Raw genomic sequence first — 26,928 nt, forward strand, 5'->3', positions numbered from 1 at the left:
GACTGGTTTGAACAGTGATAGACTGCACACAAATAGCTGTAAGCTGAGTTGGCTAGCATAGCTGAGAGGTATACTCCATCTAGTGCTCGTCCTGTAATAATGAAAAATTCTTGTAGTTGATTTGTCAGTATTTTTTTTCTGAGTATAACAACTTAGAATGAGCTCTCTGAGGTAAAGTTGTCACTTTGAGTAGAAACAGGTAATAAGAATTCAAAAACAGCATGACACACAGTTTCACCTACTGTGTCAGCACACTTTGGTTAGGGGCCAATGTAATAATCACACACCTTTTTTCACCTTTTGTTGTTTTAAATATAGCCTTAGGTGTGTCGCTATTTCACTTTAATAAGAGTCAGACTTTAGCCTCAAGCAAGTTGTTGGCTAACATTTGAAAATGTGAAAATCAGCATCTTAGAACAAAGAACTTCATGTTTGGTGTGGGTTCAGTTACACAGGAGAAACGCATTACTTCTCTGTAATAAGAAGCTAAATTATCACAGAAAAAGAAAACTGGTTAGCTTACTTAACCCCCTCTATTTTAAAATGCTGTACTTTGATCTTTTAAAACATGAATTCTACATCATAAATACTGTTGTTCTGAATGGTGAGGGTTAAAAAAGTGATCCTTCATAGTCCTTTAAAACTCATTAACTGGATGGAGGTACTCACATACTACTGTACTGGAAAGATTGTAGCAACATAGGTAGTTATTAGGCTTAAAGGACAAGGTGGTAGTCATATTGTATTATACTATAGCAAGTGTACTGTATCATATTGTAGTAAGTGTATTGAAAGGCGCTGTTTCAAAGGCGCTGTGCCACACAGCTGAGCCGGGGTCAGCTGTGTAGCACTGCTGCTTGTGGAGCTCGAGGTCAGCTGGAGACTCTCCAGCTGATCCTGGGCTCCAGCATGGCATTTCCGCGGAACCCGGGATCAACTGGGGAGTTACCAGCTGACCCCGGGTTCTGGGGAAATGCTCCTTGGAACTGGAACCCGTGGTTAGCTGGGGAGTCCCCAGCTGATCCTGGGTCCCGCTGAAATGCTGAGCGGAGCCCGGGATCAGCTAGGGAGTCCCCAGTTGACCCCAGCTCCGTGTGGCATTTCAAATCTGCAGCTTAGCATGGGGACTTCTGAGCATTTCAAATCGGGCTCCATGCTGAGCTCAGCATTTCAAATTGAGCTCCATGCTGCATTGCTGCTTTGAAATGCACAAGAACCCCTGCTGGGGACTCATGTGCATTTCAAAGCTGGGATGCCACGTGCAGCCCAGAGGCAGCAGGACTTCCCGCTGGATGCGGAGTTCTGCATTCCTCCTTTGAAATGTGCAAGAGCCCCAGCAGGGGTTCTTGTACATTTCAAAGGAGGAATGCAGAAGTGCCTATTGACTAGTTGAATAGTCAATGGAAATTCCATTGACTGCTCGAGTAGTCAATTAACCTTCACTTAATATCATTAATAGTAATTGAACTTCATTTCTACCCCATTACCAGTTCAGGTTATGTTTTTTATTTTTGTTTTTTTTTGTGTGTTTACCCTCCACTGGTAGCTAAAGTGTTCCTGGTTTGAATAAGCATTCCCTTTACTTCTAATGAAGATCATTGATAGAATTGATAATATCTTACCAATTGGCAAAAAGGGGAGTATTTTTAATTGAGCCACTCTACATTGGTAGGACAATGTGGGGAAGGTAGCTCTGTCACCTACTGTTCTTCAAGAGATGTCCCTGTGGGTGCACCGCCACAGAACCTCAGAACGGAGATTTCATAACAGTGTCTTTAGGGCCATGCAGAAGCGCACCAGCAGTCGCGCACTGTTAGGTTACAGGCATCGTTCATGTGTGGAGCCCACTCCCTCCCCCCAGTCCCTTCTCTCCTGCCTCTGGCTACCGACCGACTCAGCAAGTGCTCCTTAACTTCTTCACATCTACATGATTATACTTCTTAAAACCAGTTAAATTCATTATAGTACAGGCGGCCCCCAACTTGCGATGCGATTGGTTCCTGGTGAAGCGTCGCAAGTCAGGGGCGTTGTAACTCGAACCCACATTTATGATATGCACTGTGCACCATCATAAATGCTGGCCGAGGATGTAAGTTGGGGTTTTTTGGCCCCTTCCACACTTACAAAAATGGTTGTAAGTGCGGGGGGGGGGGGGTCGCAACTCGGGCTGTTTTAAAGCACGGGTTTCCTGTAGTTAGTTAGTGAGTTTTAAATAGTTATTCAGTTAATTACTTCATTAGTTAAAAATAAATAAATCTAGATTAGTATAAGGTTTTTTTTTTTTCTTTTTCTCCCAGTTAATCCTTTCCTGGATTAGCAGTCTCTGACTGCTCCATGGGCATGCCTGGATTACCTGGGTTTAAGCGTTGCACCTCATGTAAAGAGCATATTCCGATATTGGATGGTCATTCACGATGCGTCCACTGCCTTGGAGAGCAGCATATCTGTCAGAAATACCCTCATCGTGCAAAGCTAAAATCCTGGGCGCAGAAAGACCTCCGCCTCAAATTATTTTTATTGGAAAACTCGCTTAGACCAGCCTCTGATCTGGGCCAGCAGCCCGAGGATCTTAAGCAGTGGGGATCCAAAAAGCCCTCCAAAAAGCAAGCATCATCAGCACCGCAGGGGGCTATGGCACCAAAGCGGCCCTCTCCCTCATGCCCAGTGGCGAGAGCAGTGGTGGCACCGCTTCTTAGCATGTATGACGCTGCTGGCATCTCTGGAGCCCCCAGCGGAGACAAACAGTGCATATGTGCTAAATAGTGTTCTGAGGCAACAGGCTTCAAGTTGCTTGTCTCATTAGCTGCAGCACCATCCGGCACTGATACGATCTTGCTGATGCAGCATGAGAACATGGCGCCAATCACATTAACAGGTGCCACCACAGAGGCGCCTGATGCGGCACAACTGCCCTGAGCACCGAGGCATGATTCAGTGCCTCAGCCTCTATACCTCCCACTAGGGCACCGACAACACCTGTTGGGCATTACACTCAGCACAGAGACTTATTAGTCTCCTCCACTTTCAACTCACCATTTTTACAATCTGAGCACTGTCCCGCTGTGTTAACATCACAGAGATCACTGTCCCAGGAAAGAGTAGTAATGAGGGCATCATGGTTTAGCTCCGCTCCATTCCTCAGAGAGATTCAATTTACAGTAGATTTGCCTGTCGACAGCCAGAAGTTGTTTGCAGCTAACACCAACTGAATTCTCCACTCCATGAAAGATTCCAAAATGAAGCTTTGTTCTTTGGGGATCCACAACCAAGCACAGGAAGGCAATATAGGTAACAACCATACCCGAGGCCTCGATACCCTCTGTATGCACAACACTACAATAGACGAGACCAGCAGCGACAGAACAGAGGCAGAAACCAACGATGTTGCCCTTTACCAATTCCCAACTGTTGCAGCAATCCAACAAGCAGATTTGATCATCAGGTCCAGGGTCTGGAGAGCCTCTCACCTATTCCAACACCATTGACGCAAGCAAATCTCTTCCAGCATCGATCGTTGCCCTTCTTCAACAACTAGCAACGTATAACCTCTGATAGATAGGACCTGCAGATAACTGAAAAAGGCTAACTTATTCCCTTTGTGTCCATACTCCCTCTCCACTCCTCTTCCCCGTCCCTTTTCAGGGACCACTCTCACGAGATCCTTCTTCAACAAGAAGTAGACACCTCTTACACATAGGGGTGATTGAACCGGTCCCCACACAATTTAAGGGAAAGGGGTTCTACTCCCATTACTTCTTGACTGAAAAAAGGTTGGGGGGGGTTGGAGGCCCATTCTAGACCTTCGAGCCCTCAAATTCATTCAGTAACAAAAATTCAAGATAGTACCACTTGCTACCATGTTATCAGCATTTGAACAGGATGCTTGGTTTTCGTCCCTCGAGTTGCAAGATGCATACTTTCACATTGTTATCCACCCTGCTCACGGGCGTTTTCTTCATTTCATTGTAGATACTCAGCACTACCGATACAAAGTGCTTCCATTTGGACTCTCTATGGCCCCAAGAGTCTTCTCAAAGATGCTGGGGGTTTTCTCAGTATAGCTGAGGAAACAATTATCATATTTCCTTACCTAGATGACTGTCTCTTCAAGTTGCACTCTCACAACGATTCCTGCCGTTCTCTGTTGGTCACAAGACACCTATTCCAACACCTGGGCCTTCAGGTGAACGAAACCAAATCGATGTTCTCTCCTACACAAAAGATACAGTTTACAGGAGCATGCCTTGATTCGACAGTGGACACCGCATCCCTACCTACAGAACGTTTCCAAAAATTGTTGCCTCAGTAAATACCTTACGATCCAGCCCCTGCACAAAAGCACTCGAATGCCTTCGGCTGTTGGGGCACATGGCAGCCTGCAACTTCGTAGTCAGCCATGCCCTTCTCCACATGAGATGTTTACAGAGCTGGCTGGGACAGGTGTACAAACCCAATGTCCGTCTGCTATCCAAATCCCTAGCCCTTCCAGGAATCCTTGCCCTGGTGGCTGACCCCACGGAACCTTTGTTTCTGGAGTCCCCTTCCTTCCACCAGAACCATCCATCTCCATGACGACAAATGCATCTTGTACAGGATGGGACACCCATTTACAACATCATACCTGCCAGGGCCTGTGGTTCAGCACTGAGAAGAGCTTGCACGTAAAGGTCCTAGAACTGTGGGCAGTCAGGAATGCATGCGTCAGATTCCTCCCATTCATCATCAACAGCTGCATCAGACTGTACATAGACAATATTGCCGTGATGTTTTACATAAATTATCAGGGCAGAGCCCGATCTCGAGCACTTTGCGCGCTTTGGAACTGGTGCCTAAAATACAACACAGTTATCACCGCAGTGCATCTTCCAGGCACCCTGAATACAATAGCAGATGCACTCAGCAGAGCCCTCCCAGTTGAACACGAGTGACAAATAAACCCGCACATATTGGTGGACATCTTCTGCCGGTGGGGTCATCCTACCATAGACCTGTTTACCATGCAGTCCAACAGCCAATGCCTCCTGTTCTGTTCTATGGCAGGAATAGGCAAGGGATCAGTGGGAGATGCCTTCCTCATCGCATGGACGTGTCACCAATTCTACGTGTTTCCTCTTATACCCCTATTGAACAGAGTAGTTCACAAGATAAGGAGGGACAGGGTTCATCTCATACTTATAGCACCAGCATGGCCATACCAGCCATGGTTTCTCTTCCTAGTGGCAATGTCTTACGCATCACTGATCCACTTACCTTGCATTAGGGATCTCCTTCACTCAGGCTCCCACTACAGCCATCTGAACCTCCACTCACTACACCTGAAGGTGTGACTACTGGATGGTTCTCTGACCTAGAGTTGACCTGCTCACAGCAAGTACAAATGGTTCTTCTCACAGTAGGGTGCAGAGCACTTGCAAGACTTACTTTCAGAAATGGAAAAGATTCTCAATGTGGTGTGTCCGTCACCAGCTGGTTCCTTCAACATCCTCCCTACCTACCATTCTTAACTATCTTCTGCACCTTAAACAAGCGGTCCTTGCAATAAGCTCCATTAAAGTTCACCTTGCGGTTATTACTACGTTCCATTCTAAGATAGACGATTTATCCATATTTGCTCATTCACTCACCAAAAGGTTCTTAAAGGGCCTGCAGGAACTTTATCTAGATATCAGTCCATCAATGCAACTGGGAGACCTGCATTTAGTATTGAATGCTCTAATCAAACTGCCTTTTGAACCAGTGGTGACCACCTAATTATTATACTTGCCCATGAAAACTGTTTTTCTCATAGCTATTACGTCGGCCAGACAGGTAAGAGAGATTGTAGCCCTACTGGCGGATCCCCCATACATCACCCTTTTTAAAAACGAGGTAACTTTGTGTACCCATCCCAAATTCCTCCCCAAAGTACACTCATCCTTCCACATCAACCAGACAATACATCTTCCCACCTTCTTCCCCAAACCACATGCCAACTCTCTTGAGACAAAAATGCATCCCCTTGACCTGCGCAAAGCACTCTCCTGTTACCTGCAGAGAACAAAACCATTCCAGCTGTCTCCTGGATTATTTGTTTCAATAGCAAACCACAGTAAGGACCAGGCCGTCTCATCACAGAGACTCTCTGAGATAGACTCTCCCACTGGATCTCAGATTGCATCAAGCTTTGCTATGCACAGTCAGATGTGCCACCTCCAGATAGCATAAGGGCACACTCAGCCAGAGCCATGGCTACCTTGACAGCATTCCTCTGTAAAGTACCCGTAAGAGACATCTGCACAGTTGCCATGTGGTCCTCTGACCACACATTTGCAAAGCAGTAACTGAAACTAGCTAAGGCGGTTCTTTCCACCGTTTTTTTTGCCAGATCTGAAGTCCCTACCTTCCTAAAGGGAAAGTGCCGTGGAGTACCCACAGGGACCCCTCTCTCTCTCTCTCTCTCAAAGAGGAGGTTACTCACCTCGATAGTAACTGACGTTCTTCGAGATGAGTGTCCCCATGGGTGCTCCACAACCCCCCCTTTCCTTCCCTCTAATTGGGGATCCTGGCCTTCTCAAGCCATGGTTTTGGGGTAGAGAAGGAACTGAGGAGTGGGTCTGGGGGGGAGAGAGGGAAGAAGAGGCTCGTGCATGTGCGATGCCTGCAGCCTAACAGTGTGAGGTGCTGCCCCAGGGACACTGCTATGAAATCTCTGGTCTGAGGCTCGGTGTTGGAGCACCCATGGGGACACTCATTTCTAAGAACGTCAGTTACTGTCGAGGTGAGTAGCCACCTCTTCTGTAGGGGTCTTTAGTTAAATAGGAGACTTAGATTTATTATTTTTCACAAGTGTTAAAATTAGTTTTAACAAAAATACCTAATAATCTTCCTTTATAAGAATGTTTTTTCTATACAGGAAAAATTATTTCATTCATAAAATGGTGACTTGTCGCTGCCTTTTTGTGTGCATACACGCTGTGTTACTAATGAGTGTCGTTCAGCATACTCATGTGACTGATTTATTAAGGTGCCATTAGGACATGTATTATTTACTTCTACTGTGACCTTAATACTACTGTTTGTAACTAATCACAATGTTAGGTGAACAAAGTCCTTTCCTCAGAATTATAGTACTTTTATCTGGATACTTATCTTGACTATTTTTATTTGTCTTTATTTTGGTATCTGAACCAACAGAAGTGCCCTTTGGAGTGTTTATTATTTTTAAATCAGGTTTAACTGGTTTCTAAAGGAACAGTGGTTCAAACCCTTCCCTTTGCTATCCAAACTACAAGCCCACATGCAACATGAAAAGAAAATTGTCAGGAGAGTATGAATAATTAAAAATTAAGTAATCCTCTGAATTAATTGCAGGACTGCCTTATCTTCTGGAATATTTGCGTGTAGTTTCCCATTTGTTTATAATGCTTCATTTAACAATCCCCCGCCCCCACCTCCTATTTTCCGTATAACTAGTGAATGTGTACTCGGAGAGCGCAAATACAGTAGTGTGTAATTTAAGAACTGTAAGGCAAGTGAGGTAATTCTATTCTTATACCCCCAGAAAAAAATCAAAGGAGTAGATTCTTTATTAAGAAGCTGCTGTACATGCCTAAATAAAACGACATGAGTGATCAGTACATGAGTTCTTAAACTTGTGTGTTCATTCAAAAGAGTTCATTTGTGCCTATTTTGCTAATTTGGAATTACTGACTACTGTCTCCCCTTCTTCTCCCTCCCTATTCAACATAGCATTGTACTGTACAAATATTGGGTGCAGTGGGGAGTTTAGTCTTCCCTGGGGTGGTATGTTGTTTGTGGTGAGAAGAAAAAGAGGGTGTGGCTATTGGCTAAACTGAGGTAGCTTGCTGCAGGGCAAGATTGTACTGGAGAATCAGGAAATTTGCAGCATTGCTTTGAGCTACATCTTGTGCCGGGATGAAACTATTAGAATAATGTCCATGTACAAATACCTATTCGTTGATTGAATACTGTCTTTAGAAGAAAGTGCAAAATCTATCCCACAACTATTGGGTCTTGAATTTAAATGCTATCACTTATTCTCTTTTTAGACATTTACAGTGCATTGCATTTAAACCCCTTGTTATGATCTCTATGAATAGTATTTGCTCAAGAGATTTATTTATTGAAATAAACATAGTTTTCATGTGTTATAGCTGGCATTGCTATGGCCTCTTGAAAAATTTTTTTTTCAAGAAGTGATGCTTTTAATATTGGGTGCCTTTTCAAGTTAGACATTGCTAAATTCTCATGTGCTGCCAGAACTGCTTGGGACCAAAGTATAATTAAGGATTCCAACTCAGTTCTTTCTAATAGTCAAATTAAGTTAATCTAAAGATTGTACTGTAACAAAAAACTAAATAGACTTCAAGGAGCTACAAAAGGTGTCTCTTGGAGAATCAAATGAGTGAACCATTCTTTGCTTTACCTGTTAGAGACCAAGTGCAGATAAGTTGCAAACAAGTCCAGGCAAGTTTCTTTACCTGCCTTAAAAAATCCCACTTAATTTGACATGAACTGTTCCTTTACATTGTGTCAGATAAACCTTCACAATGAAAGCAAACAGGTGAAGTCACCTTAAACATGTTTAATCTTAGAAAGATTTCTCATTGCTAGTTTCACTGCATATCACGGCAGAGTGTGTATGAACTTATTTAAAATATAAAGTCACCTGAAACAGTTCATTAATATAATTTTATGGGTTAAAAATTCTTAATAAAAGGATTACCACACAACTATGATCAGAGAGAAAGGCTTGATTTGTGATAACAGCAATTAAAAGGGGGCAATAAATTCTGTTTCACATGCTTAGAACTGAAGAACACTGAGTAGCAGTTCGATAGTGTATAGTGTACTTAATGGTGGAGTGCAGGATCAGGTCCAGGATATAACCTTTACAGGACCGCTTGGGAATAGTGACCATAATATAATAACATTCAACATTCCTGTGGTGGGAAGAACACCTCAGCAGTCCAGCACCCTGGCATTTAATTTCAAAAAGGGGAATTACACAAAAATGAGGAGGTTAGTTAAACAGAAATTAAAAGGCACAGAGACTAGAGCCAAATCCCTGAAAGCTGCATGGAAACTTTTTAAAGACACCATAATAGAGGCCCAACTTAAATGTATACCCCAAATTAAAAAACATAGCAAGAGACCTAAAAAAGAGTCACCGTGGCTTAACCACCATGTAAAAGAAGCAGTGAGGGACAAAAAGGTATCTTTTAAGAAGTGGAAGTCCAATCCTAGTGAGATAAATAGAAGAGAACTAAACACTGTCAAATCAAATGTAAAAATTTAATCAGAAAAGCGAAAAAAGATTTTGAGGAACAGCTAGCCAAAAACTCAAAAGAAATAACAAAATGTTTTTTAAATACATTAGAAGCAGGAAGCCTGCTAAAAAACCTGTGGGACCCCTAGATGATCGAGCTATAAAAGGAGCAATCAAGGACGATAAAGCCATTTGCTTCAGTCTTCACGACTGAGGACGTTGGGGAGATTCCCGAATCTGCACTGTCCTTTGTGGGTGATGAATCTGAGGAACTGTCCCGGATTGAAGTGTCATTAGAGGAGGTTTTGGAACAAATAGAAAAACTTTATGTTAACAAATCTCCGGGACCGGATGGCATTCATCCAAGGGTTCTAAAAGAACTCAAATGGGAAATTGCTGAGCTATTATCTATGGTTTGTAACCTATCCTTTAAATTGGCTTCCGTACCTAATGACTGGAAGGTAGCCAACGTGACACCAATATTTAAAAAGGGCTCTAGAGGCGATCCTGGCAATTACAGACCGGTATGTCTAACTTCAGTACCGGGCAAATTAGTCGAAACAATAGTAAAGAATAAAATTGTGAAGCATGTAGAAGTACATAATTTGTTGGACAAAAGTCAACATGGTTTCTGTAAAGGGAAATCCTGTCTTACTAATCTGTTAGAGTTCTTTGAAGGGGTTAACAAACATGCGGACAAGGGGGATCCAGTAGATATAGTATACTTGGATTTTCAGAAAGCCTTTGACAAGGTCCCTCACCAAAGGCTCTTGTATAAATTACATGGCCATGGGATAAGAGGGAAGGTCCTTTCTTGGATTGAGAACTGGTTAAAAGACAGGAAACAAAGGGTAGGAATAAATGGTAAATTTTCAGATTGGAGAGGGGTAACTAGTGGTGTACCCCAAGGGTCAGTCCTGGGACCAATCCTTTTCAACTTATTCATAAATGATCTGGAGAAAGCAGTGAGGTAGTAAAGTTTGCGGATGATACCAAACTGTTTAGGATAGTCAAGACAGAAGCAGACTGTGAGGGACTCCAAGAAGATCTCACCAAACTGAGTGATTGGGCAACAAAATGGCAAATGAAATTTAATGTGGATAAGTGTAAAGTAATGCACATCGGGAAAAATAACCCAAACTATACGTACAGTATGATGGGGGCTAATTTGGCTACGACAAATCAGGAAAGAGATCTTGGAGTTATCGTGGACAGTTCTCTGAAAACTTCCACACAGTGTGCAGCAGCGGTCAAAAAGGCAAATAGGATGCTAGGAATTATTAGGAAAGGGATAGAAAATAAGACCCAGAATATCTTACTGCCCCTGTATAAAACTATGGTATGCCCACATCTTGAATACTGTGTACAGATGTGGTCTCACCTCAAAAAAGATATTTTGGCCTTGGAAAGGGTTCAGAAAAGGGCAACTAAAATGATTAGATGTTTGGAACTGGTCCCATATGAGGAGAGGTTAAAGAGACCGGGACTTTTCAGTTTAGAAAAGAGGAGACTGAGGGGGGATATGATAGAGGTCTATAAAATCATGAGTGGTGTGGAGAGGGCCGATAAAGAAAAGTTATTTATTAGTTCCCTAAATAGAAGAACTAGATGACACCAAATGAAATTAATGGGGAGCAGGTTTAAAACTAATAAAATAAAGTTCTTCTTCACACAGCGTGTAGTCAACCTGTGGAACTCCTTGCCAGAGGAGGCGGTGAAGGCTAGGACTATAATAGAGTTTAAAGAGAAGCTAGATAATTTCATGGAGGTTAGGTCCATAAAAGGTTATTAGCCAGGGGATAAAATGGTGTCCTTGGCCTCTGTTTGTCAGAGGCTGGAGAGGGATGGCAGGAGACAAATTGCTTGATCGTTGTCTTCGATCCACACTCTCTGGGGCACCTGGTGCTGGCCACTGTCAGTAGACAGGATACTGGGCTAGATGGACCTTTGGTCTGACCCAGTACTGCCATTCTTATGTTCTTATGGTTCCTCTAGAATGTTTGGTAACTGGTAGGTCAGTTTCCTCTTGTGTATGCTGGTCTTTCATACAGAGAGAGGAGAGGATTCTTTTTTTAAAAAGTGAATGATAAACCCACAAAGACTGGCTACAATTCAAAATATGAAATCAAAATATTTCTATTTTTTGGAATTGATCAGATTTCAAATTTATTTCATTAGTTCATTTCCCCTTTTTGTTATAAAAACAGAAAGAACAGGACTAGTTCTCAAGCTGGCAGATGAAATGTTTGCTTACACATTTAAGAATAGCACATATTAATTATAAAGTTATTGAGAGAATAAAATGACATGTCAGTTTTTTTATAGATTTGCTTAATTTCTTTACTGGTACCATTGTTAGAAAAGAAACCGAGGATAGATAATTAAAAGCTAAAACAGATATCCAGTTTGTAAATGTTAGAGCAAAACTATCCCACAGTTCAGTTAAGAACAACATATGTTACCCAGAACTGCCAGGCTTGGATAGTTTGTATCACAAAAAGGCACTGTCAAAATATTTCAAGATTTACAGTTGCTGTTTTGACCACGTGATGGTGCATATTTAACTTCTTGGAAGCCTGAAACAGAAATTTATTTTTTTTTCTTTATCAGTATTTTTTTCATACTGTTTTGTATACATTTTTGTGTTTAAAGAATTGCTTGCACCAAAAAACACACATCCCTCAAATTTCCTTTCTTGTTCCCCAAATGATAATGTGTATAAAACCCACATATGATGAAAAAGTGGATGAATGTAGAAAAGTTATATTAGGAACATATTTAATGTATTTCCTTAGCTTTCACTCTTACTGAGTGCAGTAAGAGTTTTTCAAAAAAAAAAAAAAAAAAAAAAAGATCAAATTCTCTGTGTATTTTCGTTCTTCATTCATGCCTCACTCCTGTCTATCTTATTTTTCTCAGCTGGAAATAGATTGAAGCTATTAGATATACACAGCAATGCATTTTAATAGTGCTATAATCTTTTACAGGAAACTCTGATAGTGAGTACTCCAAATACATGGTTGTTTGATGACATCATGAGATTAATATCTTCATGCAAGTCTATTGTGAATTTCCTTTCAGCTTCTGGCTTTCTCAGTTTGTGTTCCCCTTAACTTCCTGCTGTCCGTTGGCCAGTGTTCGCAGAGAGCTTGGTCATTTTTGAACCGTGAAATATTACCTATGTGAAATAATAGCCTATGTTGCATAAATCAGGTTTTAACTGTCAGTTTTCACACTCCTGTAGGAAATGCAAAGTTAAACTATGCCTAATCATGTCTCTGGATTTTCTCCCTAGTGATCTGTCTTTGATGTGCATTTGTTCTTATTCAGTGTATCAAAAGGGGCAAATAAATTCACTCTTTAAAATATAGTCATGCGCATGTGTAGCCTCTATTCATCAGAAACTCTCAGACACTGTTTATTAATGAAATCTTATGAAACTGCAGATATTACACCCTCTAAAACTGCCTATGGTCTAACGTCTGTCTTTAATACTCTAGTCTTCTGGTTGTAGGTATTTAAATTGAAACAGCTCTATACTATAAATTGAGTAGATATGCCTTTACAGTTTTCTGTTTATCAGATATTCTTTTATTAAAGTTTTCATCTACAGACAATAAAAACTTTGTAAGATCTGTTTAGTAATGTGTCCATATGGTGGATTGTCACAGTATAATATCTCATTTGCCAGCTTACTACAAAGTAATGTGAATTGTGTTTGAACAGGACTTGCTGCTTGCACATTTCCTTAATTTCCAAATGTGGGAAAAACTTCTACGAATACAGGGAGATATTTAGTTAGCAAGTCAGCTCTGATTAAACTAAAACTCTGATTTGCATTAAGAACTTGTAATGTCTTTCCAGTGAATACTGGATATTCAAATGGAAGGTTACATGTTGACATGTTTGTAAATTGTTAATTTTATATTTTCATTACTTAGTCACTGTATTTTTTTTCCCCAGTGCATTGATAATAGCTGCAGTTTTTGACCGTGATATTAACTGCAGAAGAGCTGCCTCTGTAAGTTATTGGCCTTGTCTTTTTAAAATGTTCTTTATAGTTTACTTGCAATATAAGTTAATTTTATAGAACTAGGCTACATCTACACTGGCAGCTTCTTGCACAAGAACTCCTTTGCAGAAGAGTTCTTGTGCAAAAACTCTTCCACAAGAGAGTGTCTAAACTGGCATGTGCTTTTGAGCACGAGATGTGCTTTCGTGCAAGAGCATCCATGGCAGTGTAGATGCTCTCTTCTGCAAGAAAGCTCTGATGGCCATTTTAACCATAGGGACTTGTTGCGCAAGAAATTCATGTTGCCTGTCTACCCTGGACTCTTCTGGAAGAGCTCTTGCGCAAGAGGGCTTCTTCCTGAGAGGGAGCGTCAGAGTTCTCGTGCAAGAAGCCCTGATTTTCTACAGTACAACGTCAGTTTACTTTCGCAAGTACACGCAGCCAGTGTAGACAGGCAGCATGTTTTTGCGCAAGAGCGGCTGTTTTCACGCAAGAACGTGCCAGTGTAAACACAGCCCTAGAGTATATAAACAAAATGTTGTATATATTTAACAGTAAGTACTTTATTAAACTGTACAGAATATAGTCTGAGTGCATATTAAAATATAAATACCATGGCTTTACTTTTGATATAATGGCTCCATAGTTAAAATATGAGCTTTTATTACCACATTTCCATAGTGAAATACAATCAGTTTCAGAAAGAGCTGTTTAGTAATATATACTATGTACTATACATAAGGGTCACTACTAAGATATAAAACTCTATGCTATCTATGTGACATCTGGTGTGAAATTCTATTGTATGTCCATTGTCATTTTCTAACAACAAAAATAAAATTAAAAATTCATTTATGTAGAAAGATAGAGGATGCCTTATAAACATGGAGCTCTTTCTGAAGAGGTAGGCTGTTTAAGTTGGTCACCACTGTAAGTAACTAGGATAGGATGAGCTTACAAAGCCATGAACAGTGTCTTGTGAAAACTGTCTGCAGGACACTGATGCTGGCAAAAAGATAGGAAGAGACAACTTGACTATTGAGAAGGAAGAAGTCCATGGAGGAGAAGTTATGATATTCAAGCAGGGGTTGGGAGGAGATGGAAGGCTAGGATATGCTTGTTATGCTTGGAGATCTAATTCCAGCAAATCCAACCCCCTGCTAGAAGCAGGACCAGTCCCAACAAAATCATCCCAGCCAAAGTTTTGTCAAGCTGGGACTTAAAAACTTCTAGGGTTGGAGAATCCACCCCCTCCCTAGGTAACCCATTCCAGTGCTTCACCACCCTCATAGTGAAATAATTTTTCCTAATATCCTAGACCTCCCCCACCTCAACTTGAGACTGTTGCTCCTCATTGTGCCATCTGTCACAACTGAGATCATCCTCTCTCCATTCTCTTTGCAACCCTCCCTCCCTCCTTCAGGTAGTTGTTGGCTGTTATCAAATCCCCTCACTCTGCTCTTCTGTAGACTAAATAAGACCAAATCCCTCAGCTTCTCCTCATAAGTCATGTGCTCCAGCCCCCTGATCATTTTGGTTGCCCTACGCTGCACTTTCTACCGTGCATCAACATCCTTTCTGTAATGGGTGTGTGGGGCCAGAATTGGACGCAGTACTCCAGATATGGCCTCACCAGTGCCAAATAAAGGGGAATAATCTCTTCTCTAGATCTGCAGATGATGCTCTTACTAATGCACCCCTATATGCCATTAGCCTTCTTAGCTACAAGGGCACACTGTTGACTCCTATCCAGCTTCCCATCCACTGTAATCCCCAGGTCCTTTTCTGTCAAACTGCTGCTTAGCCAGTCCCCAGCCTATAGCAATGCTTGGGATTCTCCCCTTCCAAGTGCAGGACTCTGCACTTGTCCTTTTTGAACCTCATCAGAGTTCTTTGGACCAATCCTCTAATTTGTCTAGGTCATTCTGGACTCTAAACCAATTATGTACTCTTAGTATATCTTTTAGAAGTGGGTGCCTGTCTGTCTGTCCATCTGTCTGTGTGTCTGCTTGTTCAAGAAATCCTCTAAATGGTAAGAGCTAGGGCCACCAAATTTAGTAGGCAGCTTTCGCTTATCATAACTCAAGGAAGGCCAGGGTTTGGTTGTGCCAAGACAATAGGATGTGTCTGGAATTTGACGGTTTCTCATAAAATGGTAAGGGAGGTGTCTGGAAGAAGGGAAACTTTTTTACTGTGGAATGACCATAGCAGAGAAGTAAGGGGTCAGAGATGGGGATTAGGACAGCTATAACTCCATTGGGCCAGGAGAGGATAGGGGTGGAGAAAGGGACAGCTGTCTATTCTATATTTTGGAAAGTTTGTGTGTCTGTTTGTCTGTCTTTGTCCCCCAGATGGGGGACATGCACCTCTTCTGTGGCTGTACCTGCTACAGCTGCAGAAGCCATGAACAGGTGCTTTTTACCTGTCCCCAAGCTGCTGCAATGAGAGAGGACGGGGGTAGTACACTCTCCCCAGGACAGCTTACATACTGACCCCCTCATCTCCAGCCCCACCCCAGCACAATGATTTAAATGAAAAAAACGAAACTTATTTGAGATAAGGACCCGAGCAATTCCAGGTAAATCTTCTAGTGTGTATATATAACTTGATTAGATTTTTTTTTTTACTTCCTTATAAAGATCCTAGCCCTGAGGAAGGCGTCTCGAGCTTATAACAACTAGAACAAACAATATTTCATGCAAAAGTTAAAAACCTATAACATAGTTAATAAGCTGTCCGTATGAATAACACAAGACCTAAAAATAACCATCAACAAACTCTGTGTCCCTCACAGGAACTAGCTTTCCAAGTGCCTCAAAATGATGGGCTTTGTAGCATATCCAGAAAGTTTTTTTAAAAAAAAACCCCTCTATTCTCGTATTGGCTAATGTATTCCAAAGCCAAGGAAGACTCCTCGCAGCAAATGCCCTCTGATACCATTTCTGTCTCCTATAGTCCCCCTCTTTTTAAAAGCTCATGCTGCTGACTGAAGCTGCCACATTATCATCTGGATATTGTCTATGTGACCAGATCCTTTTGTAGGTTAAAAACAAAACCTTACACTTCATAAAGCAAGAGCATAGAGTACTGGTATAATGTGCTCCCTGCGTAATCATCAACAAGTGGGTGGCAAGTATGCGTGTGCCCTAGTTTCAGCTTCTGTATAGTCAGAACATGTTGCCCCATGTAGAAGGCATTGTACTAGACTAATTTCCAAGTCCTAGATTATTGCAGTAAGGTGTGTGTATGGAATTAAAGGTTTGCACCATCTTTATTCCAAGTATTGTTGAAGAAAAAAGCACGAAGGGTGACATTGTCTAGAAACTAGTTAGTTAATTTTCATTTTTCAAACCGAGAAATCTACAAAAAACAAACAGGTAGTATAAATGATGAAAACTTATTTTTCGACCTGACTGCCTCTTTGAGTGCACAGCTAAATAGAATTTTGTATGAATGCTCTAATACCCATGGTTCATCTACTGATGCTAATTAAGTAATTTCAAGAACAAAGTGATTCCCAGCATTCTTTTCTGAATGAACATTTTGTACTAATTGTATATTGATCCCCACAGCAATTTCTGCATCTAAACTGGTCCATTTAAGCCTTGGAAAAAGTGATATGCTTAAATAATTTTTTTTCAGGGTATGTGCCCTTTTTTTTGCAGATAATTTGCTTGGTATTCTAATGGGGTTTTTCCTCTCTAAAGTTCTATGATTGGGTCTAAATAGTAGAACTGATAGTTCAACTATGAATGAAGGTGCCAAAATTAATACTGACTAGAACAATACTTACTAATAAGGCACAGTGGGGATTGCTTTTCTGTATTTCAAATGGATACAAATTAAAATATAATGATTTGCTTATTTTTGTACAGGCAGTCCCCGGGTTACATGGATCCGACTTACATTGGATCCCTACTTACAAACGGGGTGAGGCAACCCCGCACTAGCTGCTTCCCCCCAGCAGACCAGGGAGACGTGAAGCTAGCGCCTCCCCCCCCCCCCCCCCCAGCAGACCAGGGAGACGCGGAGCGGCTTTTCTCAGCAGACACCTCAGCTTGAGAATAAAGGACTGAGGGAAGTGAGGTGTGGGAGAATAAAACTGAGCTCTGGAGAAATGTTTGGCTAGAGTTTCCCCTACAATATGTACCAGTTCCGACATACATACAAATTCAGCTTAAGAACAAACCTACAGTCCCTATCTTGTACGTAACCCGGGGACTGCCTGTATTGCTGTCCTTGTCTACTTACTAGCAGACAGCTTGAAAACATGATTTTAACGTGGTTCCTCACTGAAAATGTAGTATATTATATAAAGCAGGGCTACTCAACATTGGAAGCCCCAAGGGCCACAATGATACCTCACAGCACATGCTGAGGGCTGCAACTTAAGTGTGGTTGCATATGCATGCAAATATATATATGCAAATAGCTTTTTTTCACACTGAAAGGCATGAATACAAAGATTTTTTTTTTAAAACGGAGATTGCCTATCTCCTAGAACTGGAAGGGACCTTGAAAGGTCATCGAGTCCAGTCCCCTGCCTTCGCAACAGGACCAAGTACCATCCCTGACAAAGATTAAGGCAAAACTACACAACACACAGGACCCATTTAAGTGTTTTCCTAGTATTAATAAAACACAATATTTACCCGATTTCCACCCATATGACAGCACTTTTAATGAGCAATGACAATCCAGGATAGGGATGTGAGGAGAGAATATTCTCTGGAGAATAATCTCCGAGAACAAGAATATTCTCCAAAAGATTATTTCCTGAGAATTGTTGAGAATTTTCTAATTTTTCATTTAATCTTGAAATAATTTATTGTATTCAACTTTTAGAACACCCTGATTGATTATTCAGGATAGTTTGAGAACGTTATAGAACATTCCAGGATGTTATGGAACTTTCTAGAACATTCATGAGTCAGGAATTCTGACTGTTATGGAACTTTCTGAAAGCATCACAAAAAGTATATAAAGAGGCACACACATTTTCTTTTGTGAAAGGTGTAATTGTGTTTTTATCAGTATGAAAAGAAGAACTAAGCCTAAAAGTGATGTGTGGGATTATTTCCTTCATAAAACAGTTAAAGACAAAGTGTTATATGAATGTAAGTACTACAAGGATGAATACATCGGAAATGCGACAAGGATGAGAGAGCATATTTCCAATTGTTTGAAGACTCCTGCTTACATCAAGGAAAAGGCAACAAAATTCTCAGAGTCCAGAAGTAGATCACTTCAACCATCAACTGCATCAGCATCTATAGAACACTGTGATAGTGAATTTATATCACCACCTTCCACATCTAGTTCAGCCAAGGTGTCTCACTCTATAAGTCGCTACTTTGATTCTATGAATGAAACTGGAAACTAAGTTTTGCATGAATTTTTTGCATGAGCTATATTCTTATCGGGATTGCCTCTTTCACTGGTTGAAAACGAAGATTGGATTACTTTCATGCAAAAATTAAGACCATTTTATAAGATGCCATCCAGGTACACACTTTCTAACAAACTTTTGGAAGCTGAATATCAATGTGTTGATGCGCTTATAAAAACAAAAATTGCTGAAACCTCTTCTCTTGCACTGCAGTGTGATGCTTGGAGCAACCGAAGAAATGAATCTGATATAAATTTTATTATATCAATATTCCAACCAGTGTTTTATAAGACAGTGGCAACCAATGTTGAATGCCATACTGCTGAGTACATGGCATTCTGTATGGAAGAAATAATGACAGAAATAGGCACTGAAAAATTTGGTGCCATTGTCACTGTTAATGCTGTAGCAATGATGAAATTCTTATCAATGCTTAACGAAAAAATACAATCACATTGCTATGTACACTTGTGCTGCTAATACACTAAATTTGTTAATTGGTAACATCAGTAACTTAAAATCTGTTCAAGAAACTGAAGCTACCTCTAAAACTATTGTGAAGGAAATTAACAAATAGCAAGTTTTATGAGCTCATTTTACTGCATTTCAGAAAGAGAAAAATCAAACTTGTGCAATTAAATTGCCAGTTAAAACTAGGTGTGGTTCCATTTTATATTGTTTGAAAAGCTTATTGAAATAAAAAAAGTCTTAAAGACGAAGATTTACAGACTAAACTGAGCAAACGTACCAGGAATTCAATCCTGGATGAAGATGTATTTTCGGTACAGGTCCAAAAACTGCATGCACTGATAAGTCCTGTTGTTAAATGGATTACGCTGCTTGAATCTGACCAGTCAAAAATGAGCAAAGTTCCTGAATGTTTCAGGGAATTAAGCGATCATTTTGATAGGCTACTTCCCAAAAGTCCATTTACCAAACAAGAAAAACAGGATGTGATGAAAAATTTTGAAAAAAGAAAAGATATGGCTCTAAAATACATTCACTATGCTGCAAATATTCTAGATCCAAAATTCAGTGGTGAGTGCCTTACTAGAAATGAACAAATACAAGGAACTGAGTTAATCGATAAATTAGTCACAAGAATGTATGGCGCTGATCAGTCAGCAAAAGTCATTGCAGAGCTTGCAGAGTATCTTGCTAGAGAAGATTTTTTTGGAAAATCATATGTAACAAAATCAGCTGGCTCAGTAGATGCAGTAACATGGTGGAAAGGTATTTGCTATGGATCAAAATTAGGGAAAGCAGTGATCAACATATTGAATATGTCACCAACAATGGCAGCAACTGAAAGAAGTTTCAATACTTACAGTATCATTCATAATGCAAAAAGAAACAAATTAACACAAGAACTTGCGTAGCAAGTGAGGCAAACATGGTAGGAGACCGGATTGGCTTACAGCGGAAATTCTTGGTGAATTTAAGCACAAAAAGGAAGCTTACAAAAAGTGGAAACTTGGACAAATGACCAAGGAGGGGTATAAATGTATAGCTCGAGAATGCCGGTGGGTTATCAGGAAGGCGAAAGCGCAAATGGAATTGCGACTGGCTAAGGACGTGAAGGATAACAAGAAAGGTTTCTACAGGCATGTTAACAAGAAGAAGGTGATCAGAAAGGGTATGCGGCCCCTACTGGATGAAGGAGGTAACCTAGTGACAGATGATGTGGGGAAAGCTGAAGTACTCAATGCTTTCTTTCCTCTGTATTCACGGACAAGGTGGGCTACCGGACCAATGCGCTAAGTGACGCAAGATGGGATGAAGATGGACAGCCCGTGGTGGGTAAAGAACAGGTTAGGAACTATTTAGAAAAGCTAAATATACACAAATCCATGGGTCCGGACTTAATGCATCCAAGAGTACTGAGGGAGTTGGCAAATGTCATTGAGGAGCCTTTGGCCATTATATTTGAAAAGTCGTGGAGATCGGAAGAAATCCCAGGTAATTGGAAAAAGGCAAATGTAGTGCCCATCTTCAAAAAAGGGAAAATCCAGGGAACTATAGGCTGGTCAGTCTTACTTCAGTTCCTAGAAAAGTCATGGAAGGGATCCTTAAGGAATCCATTTTGAGGCACTTGGAGGAGAGGAAAGTGATCAGAAATAGTCAGCATGGATTCACAAAGGGCAAGTCGTGCCTGACCAATCTGATTAGCTTCTATGATGAGGTAACTGGCTATGTAGACATGGGAAAATAAGTGGATGTGATATACCTTGACTTTAGCAAGGATTTTGATATGGTCTCCCAGAATATTCTTGCCAGCAAGCTAAGGGAATGTGGATTGGATAAATGGATGGCAAGATGGATAGAAAGATGGCTAGAAGACCGGGCCCAGCGGGTAGTGATCAACGGCTCGATGTCAAGATGGTGGTCAGTTTCTAGCGGAGTGCCCCAATGTTCAGTTCTAGGACCGGTTTTGTTCAATATCTTTATTAATGACCTGGATGAGGGTATGGATTGCATCCTCAGCAAGTTTGCAGAAGACACTAAGCTGTGGGGAGAGGTAGATACGCTTGAGGGCAGAGACAAGGTCCGGAGCGACTTAGACACATTGGAGGATTGGGCCACAAGAAATCTGATGAGGTTCAACAAGGACAAGTGCAGAGTTCTGCACTTGGGGTGGAAGAATCCCAAGCATTGTTACAGGCTGGGGCCAACCAGCTAAGTAATAGTTCTGCAGAAAAGGACCTTCGGGTTACAGTGGTTGAGAAGCTGGATATGAGTCAACAGTGTGCCCTTGTAGTCAAGGAAGCTAATGGCATATTAGCATGCATTAAGAGGAGCATTGCCAGCAGATCCAGAGAAGTGATTATTCCCCTTTATTCAGCTCTGGTGAGGCCACATCTGGAGTATTGTGTCCAGTTCTGGGCCCCCCACTACAAAAAGGATGTGGATGCATTGGAGAGGGTCTAGCGGAGGGCAACCAAAATGATTAGGGGACTGGAGCATATGACCTACGAGGAGAGGCCGAGGGAGTTGGGTCTGTTTAGTCTTCAGAAACGAAGCGTGAGGGGGGGATTTGATAGCAGCCTTCAACTTCCTGAAGGGAGGTTCCAAAGAGGATGGAGAAAGGCTGTTCTCAGTAGTGACAGATGGCAGAACAAGGAGCAATGGTCTCAAGTTGTGGTGGGAGAGGTCCAGGTTGGATATTAGGAAAAAGTATTTCACTAGGAGAGTGGTGAAGCACTGGAATGGGTTATCAAGAGACGTAGTGGAGTCTCCATCCCTAGAGCTGTTTAAGTCTCAGGTTGACATAGTCCTGGCTGGGTTTATTTAGTTGGGATTGCCCCTGCCTAGAGCAGGGGGCTGAACTTGATAACCTTCTGAGGTCTCTTCCAGCTCTATGGTTCTGTGATTCTAAGAAAAGGCAGGCAAGCTGACATTCATAGCCCATAATATAAAGCTTCTTAAAAACCCAAATGATGCTCTGTTGAAATCCCCAAGAGAAAAAAGGAAACAGAACCAGAGAAATGAGGAAGAAGAAATTGATGATGCAGAAGAGAAAGAAGAAGTCAAAGAAGAAGATATGTATGAGGAAGAAGAAGAGATAGAAATATATGGGTCAGATTTGGAAAGTTCAGATTCTGATTAGACTTGTATTCAGTCCAGAAAGTTGAAAATATTTATATCCTGCAACAGAAGATTTGTAATAATTTTAGTAATTTAAACGTCTGTCTTTTTTTTCTTTACTTTCTGGAATTTTCATTTTAACAATTGGAAACTTACATGATTCTGGAAGTTTTATTAAAGAAAGACACTATTATAACTAGTAAAATTCTTTTAAAAACTATTTAACAAGTATTTAAGAGAAAATTCTCGCATTGGAGAATATTCTCAAGAACGTTCTTGAGAATATTCTCCGAAAGTTTATTCCTTAGAATTTAACAGCCCTCGTTCAGGAATTTTACTACTAAAACACACATCAACAGAAGACCATTATATTGACTACTTTTTTGTTTTGGCTCCCACCTATGGGCTACGTGTTGAGCCCCACATAAACCCAAGCACACTGTGGGCCACAAGCAAACGGGCCGCATGTGGCCACATGTTGAGTAGCCTTGATATAAAGTCTTAAAGCATTTTTATTGTGTGGTATTTATCTTCTGCCTTGTCTTAGAGGTGTCTTTTGTAGGTGGGTATGGCTAGTTTGGATGGAAGATTATGCTATTTGAAGGAATCAAAGGCTTGGATAATTTAATCATACTGTTCCTTCCCAGTTCAGATTGTGTTGTAATCATAGCTGCAGGGTAATGTTCCATACGGTATGTCTGTTAAATCATACCCCAATTGTTCTCCTCATTGTATCAAATAATTGCTTCTCATAGAGAGCAGAAACTACTTTAAAAACAAATCTGTAGAATAGGGTCAGCCAGGGAAAATGCTCTAGTTATAAAAAAAATTCTTGAAGCTCTTGCATTTTAAGCGTATACAAAAATAAACTAATTACAAAAAAATTAATAAACTAAGGCTAGAACCATAATTACCATGGATTTAAGAAGCACCTAAATTAGTGGGTTTAAAAGATATCCAAATATATCTACATTCTCAAAATGATAAAAGATGGCTTTTTGATTTGTATGTTACTAATGTCAATTCAAATGGGAAACCATGTACGTGTCCATGACCTTGATTATTTTACTTATTTGTATCCATGTATACCCATCTTGTGTTGTTTTTTTTTCTCAAACCCTATTCTGCATGCTGATAGACATGTGTGGATCCTTGCTATAAGAATGCAGTTGAGCAGTGGGATGGTTTGATTGAGTTAGAAAATAAAATGGATCTCAAAGAATCTGAGTGTTTGTATCCCTTCAGTTTAATAGTAAATAAAAACAAATGAATGATGATTCCCAATGGAGATGATTTATACCGAGTTTTAATTTTTAAGCCCAAATTTTGTAGAACTCCAGAAACAGGGCAATTTATTGGACGTGCTGATACAATTTATGCAGAGTGAAGTGAAAAATAAAGCTTATTTTATAAGGTATATGGATTAATGGTTAGTAGTAGCAAAGTGGTTTCTGAATATGAAGTTGAAACAAGTTTCTGGAGACTAACATTGTTTACTATGCATTTCTTTCTTTTAGCGTTTTGTTTGAATTATGTTGATAGTATTTTCTCATTAAAATGAGTCACATTTCCCTAAGACTGAACAAAAGGTACTATGCATAAAAGTATCCATTGGCTTTTTTGGCTACTTACCAACAGTTCAAGCTAAGACAGGTTCAACTTTACAAAAATACAAAAATAAAGAATCAATACAAATAAAAATTAAGCCTAAGTAACTAACCAATGAAATTAGGTATCCTAGTTTTAACCAATTGTAGCTTGTAGTTGGAGAAAGTTTCAAAGAGCTATTGAGTTCTGTGTCAAAAAAAGCAAAAGTTTAGCTATTTTACCAATTGTAATATTTTTATATAATCTAAAGTAAAATATTTTGAAACAATTTTTCAAAGGCTATTAGACTGAAATGTTGATTGTTTCATTGGACAATGAAATAAACATGTGGGGCATGTCTAGACTACCCATGACTTCCGAAAGAAGATATGCAAATTCAGCTTGAATTTGCATATCTTCTTTCATTTTTTTTTTCCCCTGGAAGAGGCTTTTCTGATATTTCGCCCGTCTACCCAGGGCCAAATATCGTAAAACTCTCCTCTTTTGAAAGCCCCTTGTACACTTTTTAGGAGGAATAAGGGGAGGCTTTTGAAAGAGGGTTTTTTCCCCGATATTTGGCCCCATATAGACAGGCCAAATATCGGAAAAGACTTTTCCAGGGAAAAAAATGGAAGAAGATATGCAAACTCGAGCCAAATTTACATATCTTTCAGAAGCTACGCATAGTCTAGACGTGCCCTTAATGTCAGTACCTAGACCCAGGGTGGTCAAGATATGGCCCACCAAGCATTTTAATCTGGTTTGCCCACCTCTGCAGTATGGAGCAGTGCCATGCAAACTGGGTAGTTGCTGCCTGTGGCTCTCTGTGCTGCGGAGGGAGGGGGAAAGCTTTACATGCGATCCCCACCCTCAGCAAAATCTCTTAGTTCCTACTGGCCAGAAACTGGCCAGTGGGAGCTGAAAGATTTTGCTGGAACCCACCCTCCCCCGCAGCATAGAGATCTACATAGAATAGCCAGCTGGGGGCTGCAGGCAGGTATGGAAGCCTGCCTGAGAGTGCACCTGGCTTAGGAGCTGCTTAGGTAAGCACCTCTGGGCCAGAGCATACCTTTGGCATCCTAGCCCCTCCCGCATCCAGCTCCCTCACAGACCCTGCATCCCGTCCTATGCCATAATCCTCTCCTGGACTCATACTTCCACCTGGAACCTGCATCCCAATCCCTTCACTTCCTCCTTAGAAAAGTGTGGCCTTGGCTCATTTACCAAAATCTTGGAGTGGCCCACCCCGACCTAGACTAAAACAATATCCCTCAACCTTTTTTTATAAAGCACCCCTTTAAAAAAATAAGTACCCCCTTTTTTTAAAAAGTACCCATAGTACCTACAGTTTTGAGACCCACATTTTTTTCTACCATTGTAACACATTAGTTTAAACAACTTAATCGTAGCCGGGCAGGTGATGACATTTTTCGGTGTAAAAAGGAAAAAAAAAAAAAAAAAGCTGTAAAACAAAAATTCAGTTTTTTCCAAATTTCAGTTGTGTTGATGTACCCTCCAGACTTTTCTCAAGTACCCCTAAGGGTACCCGTAGCACTGGTTGAAAAACACTGGACTAAAACATTAAAAGAAAACATGACATCAGTGGGAATGATACATGTTTTTACTGAAGGCAGAAGTGATCTTTAGTCTCTTATGAAATTTACTAGTCTCTCTGTTATCTTTTGTTGAGGGCATTTCTTTTCAATTTACCTAATTAATATACTTAATGAAATCAGTGTATTCACTAGTGAAGGCATATTTTACTTTCTTAGGGGAAAGGTGTTTCTTCTTTGATTGATTGCTCATGTGCATTCCAATAGGTATGTGCAGGTTGTCTGCATGATCGTCTGAGTAGGGATGTTAAGTAGAGATTAATTTGCTAGTCGAATAGTTGATGGAATTAAGGAAAGGCAGTTACAGCACTCACTTCCGGGTCTCAGAACAAGCCCTTTCAATTCCCCCTTTGCCGCTCTGCAATCCTAAAGAACTGGCTCAGTCTGTAGTTCCCTGCAGGGTCTCTGGACAACCCCTCCTCTCCTCGCTGGCACTCTGCATTCTTAAAGGGACTGAGCAGCCGGCCCGCAGTCTCAGCACAAGGCCCCTACATCTTAAGGTCATGTCTACACTGCCACTTTCAGGACTAAAACTTCAGTCATCCATTCGTGTGTAGAACACACCTCTGAGTGATAAATGTTTTAAGACTGAAAAGCACCAGTATAGAAAGTGCTTTATTGCTGAGAGCCACACTCCAGGCATTTAAGTTGCCACCTCTCATTCGGTTGTTCTCTCTTATCACTGGGAGAGCTCTCGCCCGGCAATAGAGAGTAACAACACTGCCTATTTCACAGCTCTACAGCAGCAGCGTTGTAACCTGGGCAGTGTAGAAATGCCCTTTTGATTCTTTATGGATATCTGTAACTTTCCTAAAGCAGCTAAACTGGACAGAGCTACTCTGATCCTCCATCAAAGGGTACAGATTTTTGATTGTACTGTGAAGCTATGTCTTAGCAATCAAAGGTTGTTCTTATGGGTATGATCGTTTTAATCAAATTGCTTTCCTAAACATTGTCATTCAACAGACAGACTTGAAAAAGCATTAGAGCATAAAGCATCAGTAACTATAACAACAAAGCTGACTTAATTTTAAAAAGTAAAGCCATGGGTCATTTATATTGCTGTGTGTTTGTTTTGAATTCATCCTCAGGTTTTAATCATAAAGTAAACTGACTCACTTTTGTGTGTGTGTTCTCTCTGTTCTTTAGGCTGCCTTTCAGGAGAATGTTGGAAGACAGGTATAGTAACTTTTCGACTCTTCAGTCACTAACTTCTTGTAGATATACTGTAACGTGTGACTCCTAAAGTCAGATGAGTAAAAGAACTGAATTTGGGGAACTTAGTTTCAAAACAATCATGTAACGTATTTTCATTGCTTGAAGCACAGGTTTTTGAGTACTTTTTTCCCCCTTAAACTTAAGTGTGAGCTTTTTAGGACATCAGTTCCAGAAGTCTTTTGGTAAGATGCTTTCAAAAAGCAAAACCTTGGTGTAAAGTCATGCAACATGCCTTCACTCAAAGGTTCTCAGCCTT

The 26,928-nt window shown here is 40.7% G+C and overlaps 1 protein-coding gene across 3 annotated transcripts in view; it reads left to right on the forward strand.

Annotated features, from left to right (window-relative positions):
• The window catches only part of TBCD (tubulin folding cofactor D), a 265,482-nt gene that overhangs the window by 125,386 nt on the left and 113,168 nt on the right, over positions 1 to 26,928 (forward strand). For all 3 annotated transcript variants that reach the window (XM_075903520.2, XM_075903522.2, XM_075903521.2), the window contains exons 16-17: positions 13,232 to 13,289; positions 26,604 to 26,633. In XM_075903520.2, coding sequence (XP_075759635.2) covers positions 13,232 to 13,289; positions 26,604 to 26,633 — 88 coding nt within the window. The remainder of the gene's footprint in view (positions 1 to 13,231; positions 13,290 to 26,603; positions 26,634 to 26,928) is intronic.

Source organism: Pelodiscus sinensis, chromosome 20 (genome assembly GCF_052426305.1).
Source record: "Pelodiscus sinensis isolate ZL-2025 chromosome 20, ASM5242630v1, whole genome shotgun sequence".
In the NCBI taxonomy this organism is placed as follows: domain Eukaryota; kingdom Metazoa; phylum Chordata; order Testudines; family Trionychidae; genus Pelodiscus; species Pelodiscus sinensis.